The sequence below is a fragment of the Mya arenaria genome, chromosome 10 (assembly GCF_026914265.1).
Source record: "Mya arenaria isolate MELC-2E11 chromosome 10, ASM2691426v1".
NCBI classification, from domain to species: Eukaryota; Metazoa; Mollusca; class Bivalvia; order Myida; family Myidae; genus Mya; species Mya arenaria.
Genome location: NC_069131.1, coordinates 33,122,107 through 33,144,166, shown reverse-complemented (window position 1 = coordinate 33,144,166; position 22,060 = coordinate 33,122,107). Strand labels below are relative to the sequence as shown.

Below are 22,060 nucleotides of genomic sequence, written 5' to 3'. Positions count from 1 at the left end.
AAACACAAAACACTCGAGAAAACATCGGAGCATGAACATTATATCATACAAGGCAAGTCTATGGAAAAATGTAATTCGGGACAGGACAATTTAGGATCCAACCAGTCAACAAACGTTGAAAATACTGCTGAAATAGAACATAATGAATTACAACTAACTGAGATTGAAGAACTGCCACAAAATGTGTTAGGCCTTCCCGGCATTGATGAGTATTGGAATTTTGATGACACTTTGCTTGATCAGGACGATGGTATTAATTCAACCGTGGAACAATTACCATTTGTGGTTGTAAATGAGGACAACGGACTTCCCATCAAAGTGGTCAGTGGCGTTGCGAAGTGCGTAAATCCTCACTGCAACCAAATGTCATACTATCAATGTCACCAGTGTAATCCTGCTACTTACACAGACTACCAACAGTGGTAAACGTAGTGATTTATAACGTCAAAGATGAATGAAAGTGAAACTTATTTTTTCGGATGTAAAGTGAAATACAACCATTATACAAAGTACCTGAGTCGTTTAATCACATTTGAAACATGGCCTACACAAATGAAACAGGATAAATATGAATTAGCAAGGGCGGGGTTCTTTTACACAGGGAATTCGGATATGGTGGAATGTTTTGTTTGCGGCGTTAGAATCAGTGAATGGGAAGCTAACGATTTACCGGCAGTGGAACACGAAAAACATTTTAGTGGATGTTTCTATATGAAACTGACTGGCGTAGGAGTGAAGAAATCCAGTTTTGATAGTGTGTGTGGATGCAATGCATTTTCTTTTACGAATTTAGAGAATTAAAACACTAAAAATGAGTGAACTGTTATTACTACAGTCTTATTTTGACTATTTCTACGCTAAAGAAATTGGTACAAAAATGTACTCTGTGTTTAAACAAAACTGTTTTGGTTGTCAACATAGTTGTTTATCTCAAAAAGACCATACTTGCTTAACCTTGAGTGACAAACGACAACTAGAACTGTATTTGGAAGACGTTCTTCACGTAGTAGATGAAGCCAGCATTTTATGGAGTTGGGAAAAGGTGTCTTTTGCCCTTGCGACGTCTCCGGAGCAAACTGAGCATTTTAAAGAGAAACTATATTCTGAAGACTGTCGCAAAACCATACGATGGAAAACAAAAATTATAAAAATGACTATTGGGTTGTTATACCTAGAAAACAGGTTCAGTTCGCATTGATTCGTTTTATCATTATTTTTTCTATTTTATTGTAATGACATATTTTGTTAACATGCGTTTATAATCCTAATAATCACATTGTTTCATGTTTTATTACATGTGTAATCACTTTCAAAATATTTTGGTGTTGGTATATAATCAATAAAATGCTAAAATGAAATAGTGTGTTCTTTATGAAGAGGTCTTATCTAGTAAACACAAAGTATAAATATAAGGTGTCAAACATGCGTCATGTCATTCTTTGTGACGGATATGGAAAGCGTGGTTAAATTAGAAACGGACTCCACGGCGCAAGTTATAGGTTAGATTGTTGTTGTTTTTTCATGATTTATATATATATATATTAGAATACTTATATATATATTACGAAGTGAAAACAAACGAATATTTTAAAACGGAATAATAATATTCGTTTAACGTTAAAGACAATTTAATAACAACAAAAAATAATCAAAAAACCACATTGACACCATTGTCATTTATAATTGTAGGTCCCAGCAATGTGGGGAAGAGTACTTTCGTCTTCCAACTTTTAAAGCACGCGGATGGGGCATTTACTAAGCCCATCAAAGCCATTTACTATTGTTATGGAGTAGATCAGCCTCTATTCGCTGAAATGAAAACGGCCATTCCGCGCATAACATTTTTTGAGGGTCTACCTACGAAAGCGGAACTCGAAACTTGGCATATGAATGAACCGGGGGAAAAAATCCTGATCCTTGACGATATGATGACACAAAGTGCCAAATCAGAAACGGTGGTTGACATATACTGTAAATACGCCCACCACTTTAAATTCTTTTGCTTTCTGATATGTCAAAATGCATTTTGCCCCGGACGAGAGTTTCGTACCATCAGTTTAAATACGCATTATTTCTTTTTATTTAAAAATAGTCGAGATGAATTGCAAATACAGACGCTAGGTAGACAGATCTTTCCGGGCAATGTAAAATATTTTATGGATGGTTACAGAAAAGCGATCGCGGAAAAGTACGGATACCTGCTGATTGATTTGTCACCTCACTCAAATTCTGAATATAAACTAAGAACAAACGTTTTACCTGGTCAGTTAATGACAGTCTTTCAACCCGAAAAATAATCAGCATGGTTTCATTAGTGAAAAGGGAAAAATACTATTTATTGTTGCTTTTGCATTCATCCAACAAACAAAAAAAAGTTTTACTAAATAGCATACAATCGTCACAGCTAAGGGCTATTGTGCAAATTGTATACAACATTATGCGCGGTTACAGCTCATTGGGAGACATCGAGAAACGGAGATTAAGCAAACGAAAATTTGTAATTCGTCAGTTTATTAGCAAAGGATTTTCCTTAAAAAAGAGAAAAGAACTGCTATTAAAGTATCACGACTACATTCTACCTTTTATTCGCGTTATTAAAAAGGAACTGTGATCAATATGGCTCGCGCATTGGTGCTCGTACCTAAAGGTAAATACGAACAATTGTTAAATATGGTGGATAAAAGTTCTAAGCCGCTTCTTGAACAATCTGGTGGACAAGTCACGGGTGAAAGCTTACCCGATAATAGGTTGGAAACGGATGATACTAAAACAATTTCAAGAGAAAACCCATCATCGGCGGTTGAAAATAATGCCAAAGTGTCAAACAGTAACGTGTCTGCTGCGGTTAATCAACTAGATAAAGACGAAAAACCAAGATTGTTTGTGGACAAGCCATTGTCAAAAATGCCCTTTCGAACACAACTGGTTACTTCGCATTCTAAAACTGAAAGAATTAAACCCCAAAAGTCGGTTAAGCGAAAGAAGGTGTCACAAACTGGCGGTAACAAGAAAAAAGACGTCAAACAAACTGGCGGTAACAAGAAAAAAGGCGCCAAATGGATAAATTACTTGGTATAATAAGGTAACAGGCGTTGTGTTTTATTTATCGAGATAAAATACCTAGATAAAATATTTTTAAAAAAAAATGACATTAAAAAAACATTATAAAAAATAATTTAAATGCAAATGAATGTTGAAAATAAAAACCATATTCTCGGCTTTTGTAGGCAAAAACATTAAATATCCATAAAAAATCATTATCATAGACACTAATATATTCATGTAATGTAACTGCATTGAAATGGAAATTAGAAATGTAAAACGTTGTCATTAAGAAAGAATTTAGCATAAAACTAATTTAAAATTCAAGAATGATGAATACTTGTGAAAATAATGTAACTTAATGGTTCACAAAAAAAACACATAAATTAAGGCGTTACTAAATTTTCCCACGGTGTGTTAATTTAAAATATGTAAATTTGATATCAAAATATTTCATAAATGGGAGGTTGTTAAAATATTTATGAACAAAATATGAAGACATTGATTTTATTTAGTCAGTCTTACATAAATGAAGCTGGTGAACAGTATTTCGATGGCTAGTTGGAATCATATTTTTCTTTATATTGACAGGAATTGCAGTTTTAGTTTGTCAACAAGAGAATGGATAATAAAAAAGAAACTAGTGACGATGATAATTCACATCATCAGGATCAACTAGGAAAGAAACTGAAAAAAACTCTACCGACATGTAAAATATGCGGAAAACAGTTTGAAAACATGAAATATTTGAAACAACATATGCAAAGTCACTTAATCAAACGAAAGTGTAAATTGTGCCATGCTGAGTACAAACACTTACAAAATTTGTATAAACATTGTAAAAAAGTGCATGGAAAAGAAAAAGACAAGAAACCTAAAGTAACACATTTGGACTGTCATATATGCGGTAAAAAGTTTAAAAAACCTTTTAATCTAAAGAGACATATGACTCGTGTTCATAAAAATATTGGTAGGAAACACGTTCAAGCTGAATTTTCATGTAGGCATTGTAATAGCCAGTTCCTAAATTATGAGCAATTATTTCAACATGTGATTAAAAACCATCCTTTACAAGAGCAACGAGGAGGTCGAAGAGCATCAAAACATCGTTTAGTAGATGTTAATGAAATACCTCGCCATTCGATCGTGAATAATAGAACTGCATTTGCTCCTGATACAGTCGGGTCTAGTTTGGCTAATGGGTATACGGATATGCTTGATTCCACAAACGATCTTAACCAGAGTCAGCAAAATGATGATCCTCCAGATCTTGACAACAACGAATCGAGCGATGAGGATGAACCAGTTAATAATCAAGTGGACGAGTCGGCGTTGGGTAATAGAGTGATCAATAGATTAATACATCCCATTGGAAACGAAAGGTATGATCTTTTGACATTCTTTGGTAATAGAAGAGATCAAGTGAGATCTTTTTTGCATTCACGCGCTCGTCAACTGAGAGGCATAAAATGGAGTTTGTGTGTACAAGTGGAAATGGAACGCATAGAGGAGGGTGAGGTCACTTCAGCGCAACCATACTTTCGTAGCAATACCTACATTACTTTGTCGGTAGATGATTGGAATGAACATGATTTAAATGAGGCTATACAGAAAATGTTCGCAAGTTTGGAAGAGTTTATACGTAGAGGTTCTGGATGTTACGTCAAAAAGGTGTTGAAGCTTGAAATCCATACAGTGGGGTATAAACCCGTAAGCGGTTCCAGTTATCTTCCACTACCAAAGTCCCTGGCATACAGTAGAAGTCTGTTGAATATTGAAAACGATGATGACAAATGTTTCCTGTATTGTCTGTTGGCTTCCATGCATCATGTTACCATTCAACCGGAACAGGTAGAGCACTATCTTCCTTACAAACAAGAGATTGACATGCTTGGAATCAACTATCCAGTCAAGTTAGCGGACATAAGAAAAGTGGAACGAAGAAACGAAAATATCTCTATCAACGTATTTACTTATGAAAAGGAAACCATCGTGCCATTACGAATCACTGAACACACTAGACGTCCACATCATGTCAATTTACTGTGGTTAACAAAGGGAGACATTTCCCATTACTATTTAATAACGGACTTGAATAAGTTTTTGTCTCGTACAAAGAACAGTCACATACGAAGGCATTTCTGTCCATACTGTTTGCATGGATTTCTAAAAGAAACTTCCCTTAAAGAACATCAAAAGCTATGTGCACGAAACGGAGCACAAAGGGTGAATCTTCCAACTCCAGGAGACAATGATATTTTAAATTTCAAGGATTATGAAAAAACACTTAAAGCTCCGTTTATTGTATACGCCGATTTTGAAACTGTCAATAAAAAACTACCCACCTGCGCGTCAAATCCGAAACATTCTTCCACTACACAGAACACAAAATTAGAAGTGTGTAGTTTTGGCTACAAGGTCGTATGCGAAGATAATCGTTATACCAAACCGACTGTGGTGTATACAGGGGAAGACGCGGGGTCAAAAATGATTGAATGTCTTCTAAAAGAAGAAAAACAAATACGGGAAATACTATCACACATAAAGCCAATGGATATCAGCGAAAAAGAACGTGAAGACATCATTAGCAAGGCTAACTATTGCTGCATTTGCAAAAAAGCATTTACCTTTTACGACAGGGTGTACAATCGAATAGTTTTGCATCATAACCATTTGACCTCAGAACTTATAGGACCAGCATGCAACGATCCGTGTAACCTGAACTGTCGTCAAGTTAAGTTTATTCCTGTGATGTTTCACAACTTGAAAAATTTTGATGCCCATATTATATGTCAAAATATTGGTAAATTTAAGTCGTATAAACTAAGCTGTATAGCGCAGACTACAGAGAAATATGTCAGTTTTTCTCTTCCACATTTGCGCTTCATAGACAGTTTCCAATTTTTACCAACATCATTGGAAACACTGGTAGACAATTTAGCTCAAGATGGTTTGGAGGCGTTTCCTCATTTGCTCTCAGAAACGAAAGACGAATCAGAAGCTCAACTCCTGCTTCGAAAAGGTGTCTATCCTTACGAATACATGGACTGTATGAGTAAATTCGATGAGGTAAAATTGCCTGCTAAAGAAGAGTTTTATTCTACGATAAAAAAAGAACATAAATCTGAAGAGGATTATCAGCACGCGAAGACCGTGTTTGAAAGGTTCAACATGACATCATTACGGGAATATCAGGAACTGTATTTAAGAATGGACTGTGTTTTATTGTGTGAGGTCTTTGAGTCATTCAGAACATTGTGTTTAAAGCAGTATGAACTTGATCCGTGTCATTTCTATACATCTCCCGGTCTCTCTTGGTCCGCGTGTCTAAAAATGAGTGAAGTCCAACTAGAGTTGCTAACAGACATAGACCAAGTGCTGATGATAGAAGCGGGCATTCGTGGAGGCATATCTCAAATATCTCATCGTCATGCAAAAGCGAACAATCCCTACTTACAAGATTATGACACTTCACTGCCTACGACCTATTTACAATATCTGGATGCAAATAACCTTTATGGTTGGGCAATGAATCAACCCCTTCCGGTAGGGCAGTTTGAGTTCATGTCAGAAAGTGATATGGGATCATTCAACATCATGACCATTCCCGAGGCTGGAGACACGGGTTATATATTAGAGGTGTCGTTAGAGTATCCTAAAAACTTACATGACATACACAACTGTTTTCCTCTAGCGCCTGAGAGGCGAACGATTTCCAATGAAGAACTGTCTCCATATGCTCGAGGTCTTCTTAAAACATTACATGGATTAACGGAAGAGGATCCGTTACCCAATAGAGGAAAAGTGGACAAATTATTGACCACATTGCAAAACAAAAACCATTATATCCTTCACTATAGAAATTTGCAGTTGTATCTGAGTTTAGGCATGAAACTGAAAGGCATTTATAAAATACTCAAGTTTAAACAAGAGACGTGGATGAAGAAGTACATTGATCATAACACAGCCATGCGACAAAAGGCTACGTCTACCTTCCAAAAGAACTTCTACAAATTAATGAACGTCTCCGTGTTTGGAAAGGTGGGTTGTATTCATATTTTTTCTCAAAATATTTCATTAACAGTTTAATAGTTGCATGATGAATTTAGTAGTTACTAAAATGTTTTATTCTAAATAGGTTAATTTATTCTATAGTATTACCTTGTCTTTAAAATTAGTAACTTTTTCTGTTAGACTATGGAAAACGTTAGACGCTACAAAGCAATCGAGATCATTCACACGAAAAAGCGATTGGACAAGGTGACAGCAAAACCCACATATAAGGACACAACCATCTTGAACGAGGACCTTGTGGCAGTGGAGCTGTACAAGTCAACGGTCAATTTAGTGAAGCCGATTTACTGTGGGATGAGCATTCTAGGTACGCACGTTACCTTCTGTCTTATATGTTGTTTTTTGAAATAAGACCTGAATATACAAAGGATGATAAGAAGGTAATTTATTATTATTATATGTTAATATGGTCTCATCCTTTTCTTTTGTGTTTTTCAGATTTGAGCAAATGTCTCATGTACGACTTTTGGTACAATTATATCAAGCAAAAGTATCCTACGGCTAAAATGCTAATGACAGACACCGATTCAATTTTCTGGCTCTCCCAAACTGACGACATCTACAGGGATATGAAATCTTCAATGTGTCATTTTGACACATCGGATTATCCCAGAGATCATTTTCTTTGGAGCAATAGCAACAAAAAGGTGTTGGGAAAAATGAAAGACGAAACAAACGGACAACCTATTTCAGAATTTGTAGGACTACGATCAAAAATGTACAGTTTTCTGTGTAACGACAAAGAAGAAAAACGAGCCAAGGGCGTGGCTAAAGTGTCAGTCAAAAAGGAGTTAAAACACGAGCATTATAAAAACACATTGTTTAATGAAACCAGCATGATCTCATCTATGACTGCCCTAAGAAGTCATCAGCATGAACTTTATGGGGAAACCATTCAAAAACGAGCGCTTTCGGCATTTGATGACAAGCGTTATCTTACTGACAGTGTCAACAGCTACGCGTATGGACATTACAAAATCACTGCAAAAAACACTAGCAAAGATGTCAATCAATGCCAGGATGAACTGCCATTTTCTATCGTACCAGCCAACGAATTTGTAATGCATTCTGCGCATGACATTGAACAATCTTTCCACCTAGACGGCTTTAAAATCACTCCTTGCAAAAAAGTGGATGTATATTAATTAAAAAATGTATGCCGTTATTTTATTGTATATTGTAAAAAAAATAAAATATTGTTTATGTCATTAAAAACACAAGACATGTCTTTTTTTTATTTATCAATTTAATGAGTACAATATACAAATGTCAGAGGTTTCATTTACAAACAATACAATCTAGAAGCACATGTTTGATTTTGATTATTTAATGCATTCACAAGACATAATGGATAGGCATTGGATATGGTTTTAGCAACAAAATCATCATTACAATCTACAGTAGAAACATCAAACATGTTTAAAAAGTCTTGATAAGTGTATCCCAGAAGTCTATATCGCAAAAACAAAACACAATATAGTCCGCACACACTGGAATGATCACTCTGTAATTGAAAACGATTAATCTGTAGGTGATTAGCGTTGATGCATAACCATTGCTGAAAATATAAGCTATTTTGACTTGGTACTCTGCCATAGGTGTCCAAAAAATCCACATTTCCGAGACCATCACCAAAAAATCCGCACCAGTGTTGACCATGTTTGTTATGAATGTCCGTGTTGGCAATGAACCCAAAACTGGTCTTTGGTAAAGTCACTGGTAGTCTATCGGCAGGAAAAACGCCAATCACTCGTTTTGTTAACACGGGATCACAATCGATCATACATGTTAGTTGAGATGTCTCCATTACGACAAAATTATATCTCGCTCCTTGTTTACTTCGAAATAGCCAGGACCCTCGCTGTACACGATGCAGCTCATAGGCTCTGATAACGGATTCTTAAAGACGACGTCTAGTCGTACATTCCCAGATTTCATTAGTGACAAATACTCTCCGTGATGGGAGAAATCAGGCTCTAGTTCAAACACGAACAACGTAGAACCAGCTATAAAGTGAGATCTATCTAACTGGTTGCCTTCATCTTGCCTCCACTTCCCGCTAGATAAAAGCAAGTTGGTGTAGGCACGTATGGTGGAGGTGCCAGAAGCACTAAAGTCCAGCTTAAGCGGGTTAGATCCGACGGGAAGACCGTCACAATACACAGTGATTTGCTGAATGGAGCAGTTCTCAAAATTAAACGGGTTAGTACCAATATTCCCGCTCACTGCCTTACTTTTCACGAACCCCACGATTAACTTGTTGGGACGTCTGCCTTGGTACATATTATCCCAACTGTACGTGGTGGAACCTGCTGCAATACTGACTGATTTCACCTCCACCTTATTGTAGGGGTAAAGAGCATTTTGCTTCTCTAGTATCTTGGAATGACCAAAAATGACAGCGGGATTCACCCGGATCTTTCTTGCGAGAATGTAAATGTCTTCAATGACCAACTGATAGGGTACCGCATCTGCCGCACACAGACAAAACTCTATCGGACTCCTATAAAGCTTGATTTTCAGGTCAACCTCGTTCAATAGAAATCTACTCATATCGAACAGATAGTGGAATATACAGCCTTGCATATCTAACGACGCGGACCCCGCTATTAATTTGTTCCTCAGAAAAAGTCCGTTGTTAGTACCATTAGGATCGACAACTCCTGCAAAACCAAAACGAAAAAAGATAACATAATGCGAGATACCGAAAAGGATATAATTTTAAAACAAAACAAATAACAGCAACGTAGTATTTATTTGTTAAGGCATCATGATATAAACAAAATTACCGGGAGAGTCTGCATCGTCCATGATAAAGCACTGTGTGGTAAGCTGGCTATCAGCAGCATCCCGCCCATACTTCAGTATAGTTGGTATGTAGGCTCTGTATGGGTTGTAGTTACACGTAATGGTGGCCTTGTTTTGAAGCGTGACTTCCACGGTAGAAAACAACGCCTGAAGAAACATATTGGTAGGAGCGACCTTATTGTCCGCCTTCTCTCCAATGGCACTTCCATCCGCCTTTGTAACTTTTACCTTCACAAATATCCTTGAATTTTTCAAATCCAAATAGTCCATGGAGTTCTGACCGCTAATTCTGAACTCAAAAGGACCATCGCTGGAGGTCTGTGATATAGGCCGGATTTCCTCATCATAAATGTTAGTTACACTCGTTTGTGTGCTCGGAAGATCAAATAAAGCCAATTCGGACACGAGTCCTTCTTTAAATTTATTTTCATTAAACACAGACATTTTTTATTATTTTATTTCAAATATGTCCTTCTGTCTTTTCTCTGGTAATTTCCTCCTTTTAGAGCTTTTCTTCTTTTTGGCGTTCTTTACTTTACCAGTCAAACGCCGTCGCTTTGCTGATGAATGACCTCTTGACGAGCTTCTCTTACGCTTGATCCCTCGACGTTGACTGCTGGAAGATGACTGAAGCATATCTACGACACTAGCCGGATTTATATCCTGTCTTTCAAGCTCAGACTTGGCTTGAGCTGTCGTTTGTTCTGCCGGTAAGACCGCTTTTATAGGATAGGTCTTATCGTCGATCGCTTTTGAGTAGTCAACTGGTATCACTGATAAACGTCGTCCACCTCCATATTGATTTAGAGACGTTTTATCGCTACTAACACGATCAAAGAAATCCACCCACTTCTGAGGATTGGGAACGTATAATGTCATTTTGGCTCTCTTTTCACAAAAAAGGATATTGCTTCAAATGAAGAGTTAGGTGCACAGGTTCATTCAACTCTGTCGCTAAAGTGTCACCGTCTGATTTTATATAAATGAGAAATTCTCTGGCTTCGGTCTTTTTCACTGGCACATAATAGGGTGTATCCAAAATGTAATCCCAACTTCGTTTATTATTTTTCTTAAGCCGTCGTAACAACGGTTGTTCTGATCCATGCACGATGCTTTCTTTACATAAATCTGTGTAAATGTACAAAGCGTCATCAGCCGATTTCAATTTTGAATTTTCAGAAGCATAAAACTCAGTAAGCGCGACTTTCCAGTTACCATTCAAGCTCAATGGCAAATTCAAATGCACTTTAAATCGATACACTTCATTATCCGAAAAGTAAGCTTTACTTTCATCGCTTTTAATGTACACAAATCGTTCCATGGTGATTAAGTAACAGTTGCAGATATGTCTTTGATATCATCAGCATTCACCCAACTGTTAAATGTTTTAGGAAAACCTTGCCACTCCACAAAATACTGCAGTTTGTTGTTTCTTTTTCTTTTCTTCAAAGTTCGCTCAATAAACCACAAACTGTTTTCATCTTTGTTTACTTTTTGCAGTTCTGAGGTATAAAACAATCCTTCAATAGCGTCACCTTTAAGATCTTGCAGCTTGTACATAGGTATGCCTTGTTTTAAAAGTTGAACAGCGACTTTAAACACTTCGGTGGTAAATTGCTCTTGGTAGGCACGTTGAAAGGGCTTTTTGGTAAAACTTATTCTCACTAAATCGCCTTTTCTAAATAAAATCATGGCCTTAGTCGGCTGTCGCTTCGGAGATTTCTTCAAGTACATACGAGCCCAAACATCCGCTTCGTTGTCTTTGTTCACTTCGTTAGGAGCTAACCCCTTAAGACCTCTATGTGGCGTTGCGTTGTAGCTAGCCACGACATTTTGCAAATCATAAATGTATCGGTAGGTTCTTTTATGTCTCATCATCCTGTATAATTTCTCTTTCAACGTCCGTTGAACTCGTTCCACAAAATTACTTTTGGGTGGGTTATTGGTGGTAAAAAAGTACACATTGATGTCTTTCATGTACTTTTTAAACCATCGGTTGGCAAATTCACTCCCTTTGTCAGCTCTCACTTTTTGTATTTTGATTGGTGCTATGTTATCCATAATGTCTTTCATCGCGCCTAACACTTCTTTTGCCGTTTTGGTTTTTAAGGGTAGAACCCACAGTTTTCTGGATAATATATCGATCGCGCAAAGCAAAAATCGAACGCCGTCATTCTCATCTGCTAGGTTAGCCATTGACAAAAGATCTACATCCAGCTGTTCACCGATGCTAGTCACCCTCACATTGGCTGTCTTAAATTTGTGTCTTCTAGGTTTCTGAAGTGAGTAGGCATCCTGGCTACCTAACCACTGTTTAATGTAAGATAATGTAAATTCTCCAGGGTATTTTTTGGCAATCACACGAAACAATTTCTGTGGACCAGCATAAGCAGCTGGGTTTTTTTCATCAAAGTAAAATTTTTCTAAAATATTATTTTTTTCATCAGTATCCATCATATAACCAATGCTTAACAGTATTAGTAACTAATGGTAGATCAAACTCGGCATCAATGAAGCCAAAACATAAACAACCGTTTCATTTATAAAAAAACAATGACTAAACCATATCATATCACCCGTAACGGCTCTAGACAAAAGTACGCCCCTCCCCCATCTTCATATGACACACTAAACCAAAAACCCATAGTTCACAGGTACATCACTCTTGTATACACCTATGTACTCCATTGTACGAGGTATTTCCCATAGACCATATACGATAGCAAAAAGCTAAGATTGCTCCCCAGCAAAAGGAGCTAAATCTTAGTTTTACTAAGATTGCTCCACCTAGTTTTCTACTACTCACAGCGACGCCGTTTGTGCTCCTGGCAAGTTTTTTCATCTCCACGAACAATTCTCTCAATCATTATTACAACACCGAGCGCACTGAAAATACACAAGCAGAAAAAGGACAGCAAGAACACCGTTTAATGCCTTGATGCTGTAAAAAACTTTACTGTTTACTCTACATGTGAAAAACAATGGGGAGTGGGAGGGCGGGTGTAAATTTTTGTATGCTATCCTACAGACGACGAAAACGGAAAGGAAGAGCTATGACAGACTGGTTAATAATTTCAGCCTTAAATCTTGATATCTGATTACATTCGATCCCAGAATCGGAAGCAGTCGATAAAAATTAATTGCACTTCCGGCTGTCAGAAAGTGTAAACAAACGACCACAATGCGTCAAAATTACACAGTTGTGTATTACTGCGACTACATAAACAATTCTTACAGAACTTAAATAGAGCGGTTTATTTCCTAAAAATAAATGTCGTTATGCCTATAAAGTCATAACGAATATTATTTTATATATGACATCAGAGCGGATTGTATCAGCATTCTTCAAGTCAGTTGTCACAATTGTTTAAATACAATAATTAGTGAGATAAGGAAGCTGGTTTATATATGTGTATTTTTTTTCATATGTATTTATTTTCATTATTTCTATTTATATTTTATTCGGTTATTAAATTTCCAGCAGTCTGTCGAATTAATTAATAAGATTTAGAATTTGTGTGTTTTAGTTGTATTTCGTATAGTTTTATGACCCACTGGCCATGTGGTTTTTCAAAGCAAATGATCATGTCACTAATTGACATAACGCGCGCTGTCAGTCAAACAAGCAGGCCAATACCCGACCGACCAATCAGCGTCCAAATAAGGCGTGGCTTATCAGTTGCCCTTTGATATCCGCCATGACCTCCGACAATCTGCACTTCAGAAGGATAATACTTTTTTTTCTAAATATTTATTACAAATGAGTTCTTTATGATTGAGAGAAAGATGAAACAAATAATGAGAGCCAACAACACTGGCATTAACACAATTACATTGATTTTGAATTCCTCTGCATTTCTTTTACATACATAATAATAAATAGCATTAAAACTGCACTCTCACAGATTGACCGTTTTGACTACTCTTTTGTCTTGGAATGAGCCAATTTTGCGTAATATCTTGGAATTCAATGATATAAGACTGCTGACAAACGATCAGATCACAATTGTTCATATTTAGGTTTGAAAATTGATGTTTTATGGCTAAAAGCGTTACAATAATACTAACGTTTTTAAAAAAACTAAATATTTCGGCAGTTTTCAAAACAGTTGAGATCTGTTATACTGTGAGGTGTCTTATATGACTGAAATGAAGGCATCGATTCCTAATTCATCAGATGAGACCAAACTTAAAAAAAATGTTAAAATTGTCAATCTTTAAAGAGCATCTTTATTTCAACTCCCTCATACTCCCTCAAACCAATGGGAGGATTAGGGTAAACTGCTTTTAATGAAAAGGAAGTTCATAATAGGAATCAAACTATGAAGAAATTAAGCTAACAATTAGAGACATTTTCAATAAAATTAAGATCAAAACAAATCTGGTTTCTTCAAAATTATAACTTAATGCAATTTTAATAAAATGCAATTAGAAAACTTGAAATTGATGAATATTTTTGTTGTGTTTAATAAGTAATCGGTCTCGTTTGACGCCTTATCTTAGATATGATCTTCTTTTATCAGCATTCATCAAAGCAGATGTCACAGATAATATAAAATCGTTTGAATACAATTTTAAGAGACCTGCTGGATATTTATTTACTTATTTTATTCATTTATTTATCTATTAATTTACCATTAATCAATTCATGCATAATACGATAATAATATTTTCCGCAGCTTGTCGATGAAATTAATTAATAATTTTAATAATTCGTGTTGCGTAGATTTATGACCCACTGGCCATGTGGTTATGAAAACAAATGATCTCCGCCCGACATGCACTAATTGAAAAGGCCATAAAAGTACCCGAGAAAAAGACAGTGATGACAATTTTTAATTATATTAAATGCCACCTTTCAATATAAAAACAACATATATTAGTTATGCCCCCAATTTCTTCGGTCACCCATAAATTGAAACAGTCGTCTGTGGACTTATCTGAAAAATGTATTAGTTAATTCCTACGATTTACTAGAAGTGATATAGCCTTATGTGTTTATATATACGAGGGAACCGATGTTTCAAACGACCCGATTTTTAATTCTCCAGTCTGTTCTGAAATATATTTCAGTGTATTTTAAGTTTGAAGTCGTCTGTTTACTAGGACACCGATTATGTGTAACGTTGTGGAAATCTCTTATATGTTCAAAGGCTGTCGTATACTTTATGTATACTAAATATAAATTTTAAAAGAAATATCAATAAATTAATAAATAGAAATTTATTTTTTTCAAAAAAAAACTTGCGAAAATTTTAACACCTAGCTAATGTTTGTTTATTTTGGAACACGCGTTCGGGAAAAAGTGTGAAATTATGACCTCGAGGGAGCCATAAGGTTATGTGCACAATTTGTATACTTGGGACCGAGGATATTGCTCGACTGCTCGACATAATTAGGTTTCGATGCAGCGTGGGTATATTCTATATGAAAATAGAAGGAAAAAGTTCGGGACCAAGCTACGACCTCGAGGGAACGCCGGTTCTCGAACGACCGCCTGTTCGAGGGAACGCAGTTTCACTGTAAGTCCTAACATTTAGGAGTGAACCCCTCCACTCATAACCTATATGTCTCCTAGGTATATTCAGCATATACTTGTAAACTAAACACTAAGCATGTACGGGAATCACAACATGTCCGTGTACCCGTTTTGTACGGGTAATGTAACTTGTATATTTCCGAACATCCATAATATACGGGATTTGTACACGCCAGTATATTCATCAATTACGGGAAACTAAAAATTCCCGGCCCCTAGCCGTGAATTTATCCACCCAGCATTGTTGAATTCAATTATTTTGTATCATATAGATGTCATTGTAATTTCTTCAACGGCTGTTAAACACATAAAAGCGTTAATATTTCTACAAAACGCGACTCCTGTTACTCTGAAACACGGAAAAACGAATAAGTCAATGGTATATGTAATAAATGTTGATCGTATCATATAGCTGTCAAATGTAACACCACTCAGCATGGTCAAATCTTATTCTTCTGTATCATAAAGATATTCTTGTTTCTCCAAATAATACGGAAAAATGTATACACGTCAATGGTGTAAATGTTGTTCGTATAATATATGCTGTCAAATGATAACACATTTTCAACTTTTTTGCAACATGGGCGTACGGGAAAAAGTACATTTCCGTATATCAATAGTGTACGGGAATTGTTACTTTTCCGTACACTCACCGTGTACGGGAACTTGTATATTTCCGTACATCCATAATATACGGGAATTGTACACGCCCGTATATTCAGCGTGTCCGGGAATTGTTACTATTCCGTACACTCACCGTGTACGGGAAATTGTATATTTCGGTACATCCATAATATACGGGAATTGTACACGCCCGTAAATTGATCGTGTACGGGAATGGTATGATCCCGTATTTTCAAAGTGTACGGAGACCGTACATGCCCGTACACGGAGATATACGGAGATGTACGGTACCGTACATCCATCAAAATAGTAAAAGTACCAGTCGTTAGTCAAATCACTCAGCATTGTCGTATTTAATTCTTTTTTAGTATTCAGACCTCTTTCTAATTCCACAAAAAGCAGTCAACAACGATTAAAGCATTAAATTTGCTACAAATGTGATTTTTACTAACACCTGCCAATTTTCCTTAATACAGTGATTTTTTTTAAGTCAATGGTATAAATGTTGTTCATATTATACATGTTGTCAAAGTAAACACGAAGAGACCTAATTTGATTACAGAATTCATGTTTTAATTAAAACATTGATGTACGGGTTAGTACACGCCCGTACATCAAATCCCGTATACTCAAGATGTAGGAGTTTTGTGAATATACGGGTCCGAACACTCCCGTATATTCAACATCCCGTACACTTACCGTACACGATGGATTTACGGGTTTCAGTACATTCCCGTATATTTACCCATTTTCCGCAGTGTTTACTAGTTTTGAAAATCAATAAATCAATTACGTGTAGCTCGTGAATCGATCAGCGCAATATGGCGGCGTCCAGAAAAAAATGGTTTCACGATATTTATTGAAAAGTACGCTTTTAAAAATGCGATTTTGTAAACCATTTTGGCTCAAATTATTGCATTAAAAGGACATAAAGGAGTATTGATACTTCTATTTTGCTTTCATTTTTTGTTAGTCAATTGTTGTTTATTTCACTTCGTACCAAGTTTATACTTATTTTTATCTTAACTAGTTATGCCTAAAGAAGTTCAAGAATATGTTGCGGTAATGCCTGTTATAAAGAATTCTATTAGTACAGCCAAAAGTCAGCATACACAAAAATCACTGTTTATCTAATAACTATGATAAATCCTTTCAGAGTCAATACAAGTATCTACACGAAGCATTGGTCCATTCATTGACCCTTGATTGCTCGTTGGTAAAACAAGAACACTTCCACGAATATATGCATATGAGTTCGAGCAAACAGGAGATACAGAAGCAGTTTGAGGTCAGATTGTTACTCAAATGCTAAACTAAATTTTAACATAGATTAACAATTATCGAAAATGATAGCGTTCATGAATTATTGGTGACGTACAATATTTTTTTGTGGATATTCCAGTGTCGACTATACGTTATTAACATTTTTTATTTGTTTGAATGATCGTTTTCAATATCTTTAATAACTATTTTATGAATGTCAAATATTGTTTAATTGTACTTTATTACTAACACAGCTTTATGCATGTAAATCAAAATGAAAGGACATGCATGGAATGTAGCACAGTTTCTGAAAAAAACACATGTTTTAATAGCAATGTAAATACATTTTTTAACTCAGTTTCGTTTTGCTCTTCTCCGCATTGTTCGGCAGCAGGTCGAGTAAGTAATTTGGCGATATGATGTACAATCCAAATCATATTCAGACTGTGTACCATCCATTTCATACAAATAACCCTCAAATTAATTAAATAACTGAATATCTGACATCGATGTTTGTTGCATTCTCCACCATGAACTAAATGTGCTATAGTATCACCTCAGGCCGAGGCCCATGTGCTATCGAAGTATGGAGTGAAACTATTTGAATTGACACTGTAGGTTTGACTTTGAAATGGCAATAGCCGGTTAATTGATCTGAATTTTAATTTGAATAAAGAAGAAACGATCGGGACCAGAACAATAGTTCAAAAGAACGTTTAATTAGGAAAAACCGTGTTCGGATAACGGTGTTAAATATGCTATGTAATTTCTAAATATTAAGTTTGTATGCTTTACATTATAGTTTTTAGTTTCATTGTTGCATTCTGATTTTACAATAGAAAATGCAATTGAACCAGGAAAAAGTCGAATCAGGAACTACAGGCAATGGAAAAGAATCGGTTTCTGGCAAAAAAGAACAGAAAACACGCAGATATACCAGGTACCATGATCATTCTGATTATAAAAAAGCAGCATTTCTTTAACTGACCTAAATACATATATTGCATGTTTCTCAAAAGCAACTATTTAGACGACTAAACATGAACATATCGAGGGGTGAATGCGAAAAGGTTCTATCTTTTATCTATATATTATGTCACTTAAAACCTTTTCGCATTCACCCCTTGAAATATAACAGGTTAGTTTATCTTGAGGTATTCAGAGAAGCTGAAGCTATAACTATAAACGATTAAATGTTCAATGCCATTTAGTCCCAAATGTTTCTCAAACATAGAAACAGTACAAGTACCCCCATAAAAACTTTTTAAAATATACATTCTCAAAATACGGTTATCATTAGTCCAGCAACATACATTAACCATATTTACGATATATTCCGCTTGCCATCATGTTCAAAAGACCCGTACCCTTCCTAATGACCGTTAACATATATATCTATCATATTGATTTGCCGCCTGCTGCCGTGGCGGAAGTTGCATATTGACCATGAGCCCTCATTCGTCCAGGGGAAATCCCATCCCTGAAGCAAACTGCTTTTGTTAAAGATACGTTGCAGTTTCCTCCATGTTCTTATGATCTATATTCTCGTGTTTTGTATTAAAACTTTTGTAAATTGTACCAGGTGATTCCAACAGACCACGTCTTTATCTGTATTTGAAACCAGGCGAATCTGATTACATCAATGCGATATACTTCAACGTAAGTATTGCTTCTATATTAACATGACATATTTCTTTAACCAAATTGCTGGATGAAATGTGTATATCGCTCACTTTGCCTGAATCTAAACAATGTACATACGACAACTATCAAGAATTTCAGTGAATAAATATCACACATTTAAATGAAACTGCTACTTGCAAAATTGAACACACTTTGCAAAAACAAACAAGTTTTTCAAAACATAAGATTTTCAGTAAATGAAATATCGCTTCGATAAACTGATCGTACGATTCACGCACTGTTAAGATGGTCCCATATAGTTAAAACATAACGTACTATATTTCGATAGTGTTGAGTCGTAATAATATATGTTTACATCAATCAGTTGATTTGCCAGTATCTTTTATCATAGAAATACAGTATTCAACTGAATTTGTAGCACTGAAAAACTTTGTTTTTTTTATTCAAGGTTTTGATCTTACGATACTTTGCCGTACGCATGTTAAAAAGATAGCTCTATAATTGTTTTTGGATTGGAATAAAATACACGGCATTTATTAGTCAGCAGAAGATTTGTTTGCTTGCTGAAACGAATAATTCATTACATTTCTACTGTAAATAAACTGATCGTTTTCAGAATGATAATACAATGGACACTACATGGACAATGTCAAATAAAAATACATGTAAAATAAATCTCTGTATAAAAACCTAATGTAAAAGCCTAGCATACGCTAAACGAAAAGCGACAAAACTCCCTATTACAAAAAAATGCATATGTGTGACTCTCGTTATCAATAAAACGGACCATTTTGAAAATGATGATAAATGGAAAAAACAGCGACAATGTCAAAAGTAAAATGAAATGTTGAATGATACTTTGTACAAAGGCGAAACGTAACATAATAAATCAAATGTGTCACTTTATATATATTTTCAGAGTTACAAAACAAAACACCGTTTCTTGGTTTCACAAACACCACTGCCCTGACACAATTTCCGATTTCATTACACTTGCTGTTCAAGAAAAGTATTCTTGTATTGTTAGTATGGAGACACAGGTAAATTATTGACATGTCATATGCTTTGAAAATGAAAACGGTATGTTTGTACTTTGACACAAATCATTAGATGTTTTACTGTGTTCTAATTGTCACCATTTCGTTTATATAACAAATGACGTACCCATCATGAAATAACGTCATTACACGTAAAACTATATAGAAATATATAACAAGTGCTTTAATTTAAAGTAAATTTCATAAATAAGCAAAATTTACTCATCAAGCACTAGTTATCTTTATAATAACTTTCTAATTTTATAAAGTCTCAACATTAATACATTCCGTATCGATTTGAAATTTATGTTCAATTATCTTTATCTTATTTAGATCTGAAAAAACAACAACAACAACTTGTTGCATGTTATTTATATTGTTTATTCCAGGGGATTGGCTTATAGGTTCCTGGTGACAATATCTCGATGAAGAAAGGTCTGGTTTCCATACTTTCCACCAGAGATCAAAGTACCAAACATTTTGTTAAACGAACGCTGCATTTCGAACACGACGGAAAAGTACGTTTTAAGGCTGTATGATTGTTACCAAAATAACAAAATGTCATTTATCTTTTGCTTGAAAATTGATATGTATTTCTAACAATTTCTGAAAGTTTATCTAGAAACGAATATGTGATTTCTAGTCTAAAATAAATGAAAACAAAAGCAATAACACCACTAATAACAACAACAACAACAGTATTACCACCACCGTCAACAGCGCAAGCAATAACAACCCTTTATGCGTTGGTGATATTATATTGCAAGCATTGCCTGTAAATATTATGATTTCGTTGGATTACAGACCAAGTCGGAGTTCAGAATACCACACTATGAACATCCGGACTGGGATAGAAGTCACAATACTCCGAGGTCGGCAGAACACTTTGTTGCCTTCATCAAAGAGGTTGAAGACGCATCCGAATCATCTCACATGAACGGACCGATACTGGTGCATTGCATGTACGTACAAGTTTTGTATAAGCCCCAAGTCGCCTTTTCTTAGTGTTTGTGAATTTGTGTTCTATGTCTTTGGCAAGCCCATTGCCACTAAACCGGGTTTATGTTTAAACTTATTGCTACTGAGCATGTTTCTGTAGCTTTTTGCATATATATTACTATTAAAGTACCTTTGATATCACGATGAACCGAGTATATCTGAGATAAATAAGATATTCTGTAGGCAGATATAAAGGCAATTGATATCCAAAACGACCGTAGACCCCACTGTTTACGCGATGTATTAACATTGTGACAGGAACGGTGCTGGAAAGAGCGGCCTTTTATGTGTTGTCTTGACATTACTTGAAACACTGAGTGAAGATAATGAAGTCAGTGTGGTTAATGCGGTGAGGAAAGTCAGGGCTAGACGACCGCTTTCCATTCCAAATAAGGTAAGTAATAATCTAACTTCCGGAGAAATCATGTTGTAAAAACATGTTTGATATCATGTTTGTATCACGATCAACGAAAACCGCAAGGACAAACTAGACAGAGACACATTAAGACACTGCTTGTTTAATGTCCATGAACGATATTTTCATTTGATGAACAAGAATAAACTTTAATAGTTTGTATTATATTACTCTTTGAGTCCATCATTTGTCTGTGTGTTACATGATTAAATATTTGTAGTTATTTCAAGATCGGCATCTTTGATAGTGTTTATGCCAAAGATGGCATAAGCGAATAAGTACTTTTGTCGTTGTATCGCCTAGACGTCATACTATTTATGACGTTGTTTATCGTATCAAATAGCATTATTAAAATGGTAGTTTGCTTTCCGTTTGGATATGTAAAAAGACTGGCTATGCAGAGTGATTATTACAATTGCAATTTTTCCTGCAATTTCAGGAACAGTTTTACTTTTGCTACGAGTGTGTTATTCAATCCTTGAATGCAACAGATAACGATGTGTATTACAACACAAGTCGGGAATGAACACAACTGAACAATTTGAAACACTTGGTGTGTAGCCCTTGGCACGAGCATCAAAGATAAATATGACATGATCAGCTACACTATTCATA

At 35.6% G+C, this 22,060-nt stretch overlaps 4 protein-coding genes across 4 annotated transcripts; 2 read left to right on the top strand and 2 right to left on the bottom strand.

The window, feature by feature from the left end:
• Window positions 1-3,873: 3,873 nt before the first annotated feature.
• LOC128206548 (uncharacterized) lies at window positions 3,874-8,343 on the top strand. The gene is made up of 3 exons (XM_052909104.1): window positions 3,874-7,083; window positions 7,237-7,423; window positions 7,555-8,343. The coding sequence occupies exons 1-3, from the start codon at window positions 3,988-3,990 to the stop codon at window positions 8,259-8,261; spliced, it is 3,990 nt and encodes a 1,329-aa protein (XP_052765064.1). The 5' UTR covers window positions 3,874-3,987; the 3' UTR covers window positions 8,262-8,343.
• Window positions 8,344-8,922: 579 nt separating this feature from the next.
• On the bottom strand, window positions 8,923-10,803 carry LOC128204609 (uncharacterized protein F54H12.2-like). Its single transcript, XM_052906012.1, has 3 exons — window positions 10,459-10,803; window positions 9,906-10,242; window positions 8,923-9,779 (listed from the first exon to the last, which is right to left on the bottom strand). The coding sequence occupies exons 1-3, from the start codon at window positions 10,801-10,803 to the stop codon at window positions 8,923-8,925; spliced, it is 1,539 nt and encodes a 512-aa protein (XP_052761972.1).
• A 447-nt stretch (window positions 10,804-11,250) lies between these two features.
• On the bottom strand, window positions 11,251-12,378 carry LOC128204608 (uncharacterized). The gene has a single exon (XM_052906011.1). The coding sequence runs from the start codon at window positions 12,376-12,378 to the stop codon at window positions 11,251-11,253; it is 1,128 nt and encodes a 375-aa protein (XP_052761971.1).
• An 8,044-nt stretch (window positions 12,379-20,422) lies between these two features.
• LOC128204607 (tyrosine-protein phosphatase non-receptor type 20-like) lies at window positions 20,423-21,971 on the top strand. The gene is made up of 4 exons (XM_052906010.1): window positions 20,423-20,549; window positions 20,836-20,993; window positions 21,289-21,424; window positions 21,885-21,971. The coding sequence occupies exons 1-4, from the start codon at window positions 20,457-20,459 to the stop codon at window positions 21,969-21,971; spliced, it is 474 nt and encodes a 157-aa protein (XP_052761970.1). The 5' UTR covers window positions 20,423-20,456.
• The last annotated feature ends 89 nt before the right edge of the window (window positions 21,972-22,060 follow it).

Bases quoted from the DNA above. Each gene is read 5' to 3' on its own strand.
- LOC128206548 (XM_052909104.1), top strand. From the start codon at position 3,988: ATGACTCGTGTTCATAAAAATATTGGTAGGAAACACGTTCAAGCTGAA. The intron at 7,084-7,236 runs GTGGGTTGTATT...TTTTTCTGTTAG, and splicing joins ACGTCTCCGTGTTTGGAAAG to ACTATGGAAAACGTTAGACG. The intron at 7,424-7,554 runs GTACGCACGTTA...TGTGTTTTTCAG, and splicing joins CTGTGGGATGAGCATTCTAG to ATTTGAGCAAATGTCTCATG.
- LOC128204609 (XM_052906012.1), bottom strand. From the start codon at position 10,803: ATGACATTATACGTTCCCAATCCTCAGAAGTGGGTGGATTTCTTTGAT. The intron at 10,243-10,458 runs GTAAAGAACGCC...CCTATATCACAG, and splicing joins GACGGCGTTTGACTGGTAAA to ACCTCCAGCGATGGTCCTTT. The intron at 9,780-9,905 runs GTAATTTTGTTT...TTGGTTTTGCAG, and splicing joins GGACGATGCAGACTCTCCCG to GAGTTGTCGATCCTAATGGT.
- LOC128204608 (XM_052906011.1), bottom strand. From the start codon at position 12,378: ATGGATACTGATGAAAAAAATAATATTTTAGAAAAATTTTACTTTGAT.
- LOC128204607 (XM_052906010.1), top strand. From the start codon at position 20,457: ATGAAGAAAGGTCTGGTTTCCATACTTTCCACCAGAGATCAAAGTACC. The intron at 20,994-21,288 runs GTACGTACAAGT...ACATTGTGACAG, and splicing joins CCGATACTGGTGCATTGCAT to GAACGGTGCTGGAAAGAGCG. The intron at 21,425-21,884 runs GTAAGTAATAAT...CTGCAATTTCAG, and splicing joins CGCTTTCCATTCCAAATAAG to GAACAGTTTTACTTTTGCTA.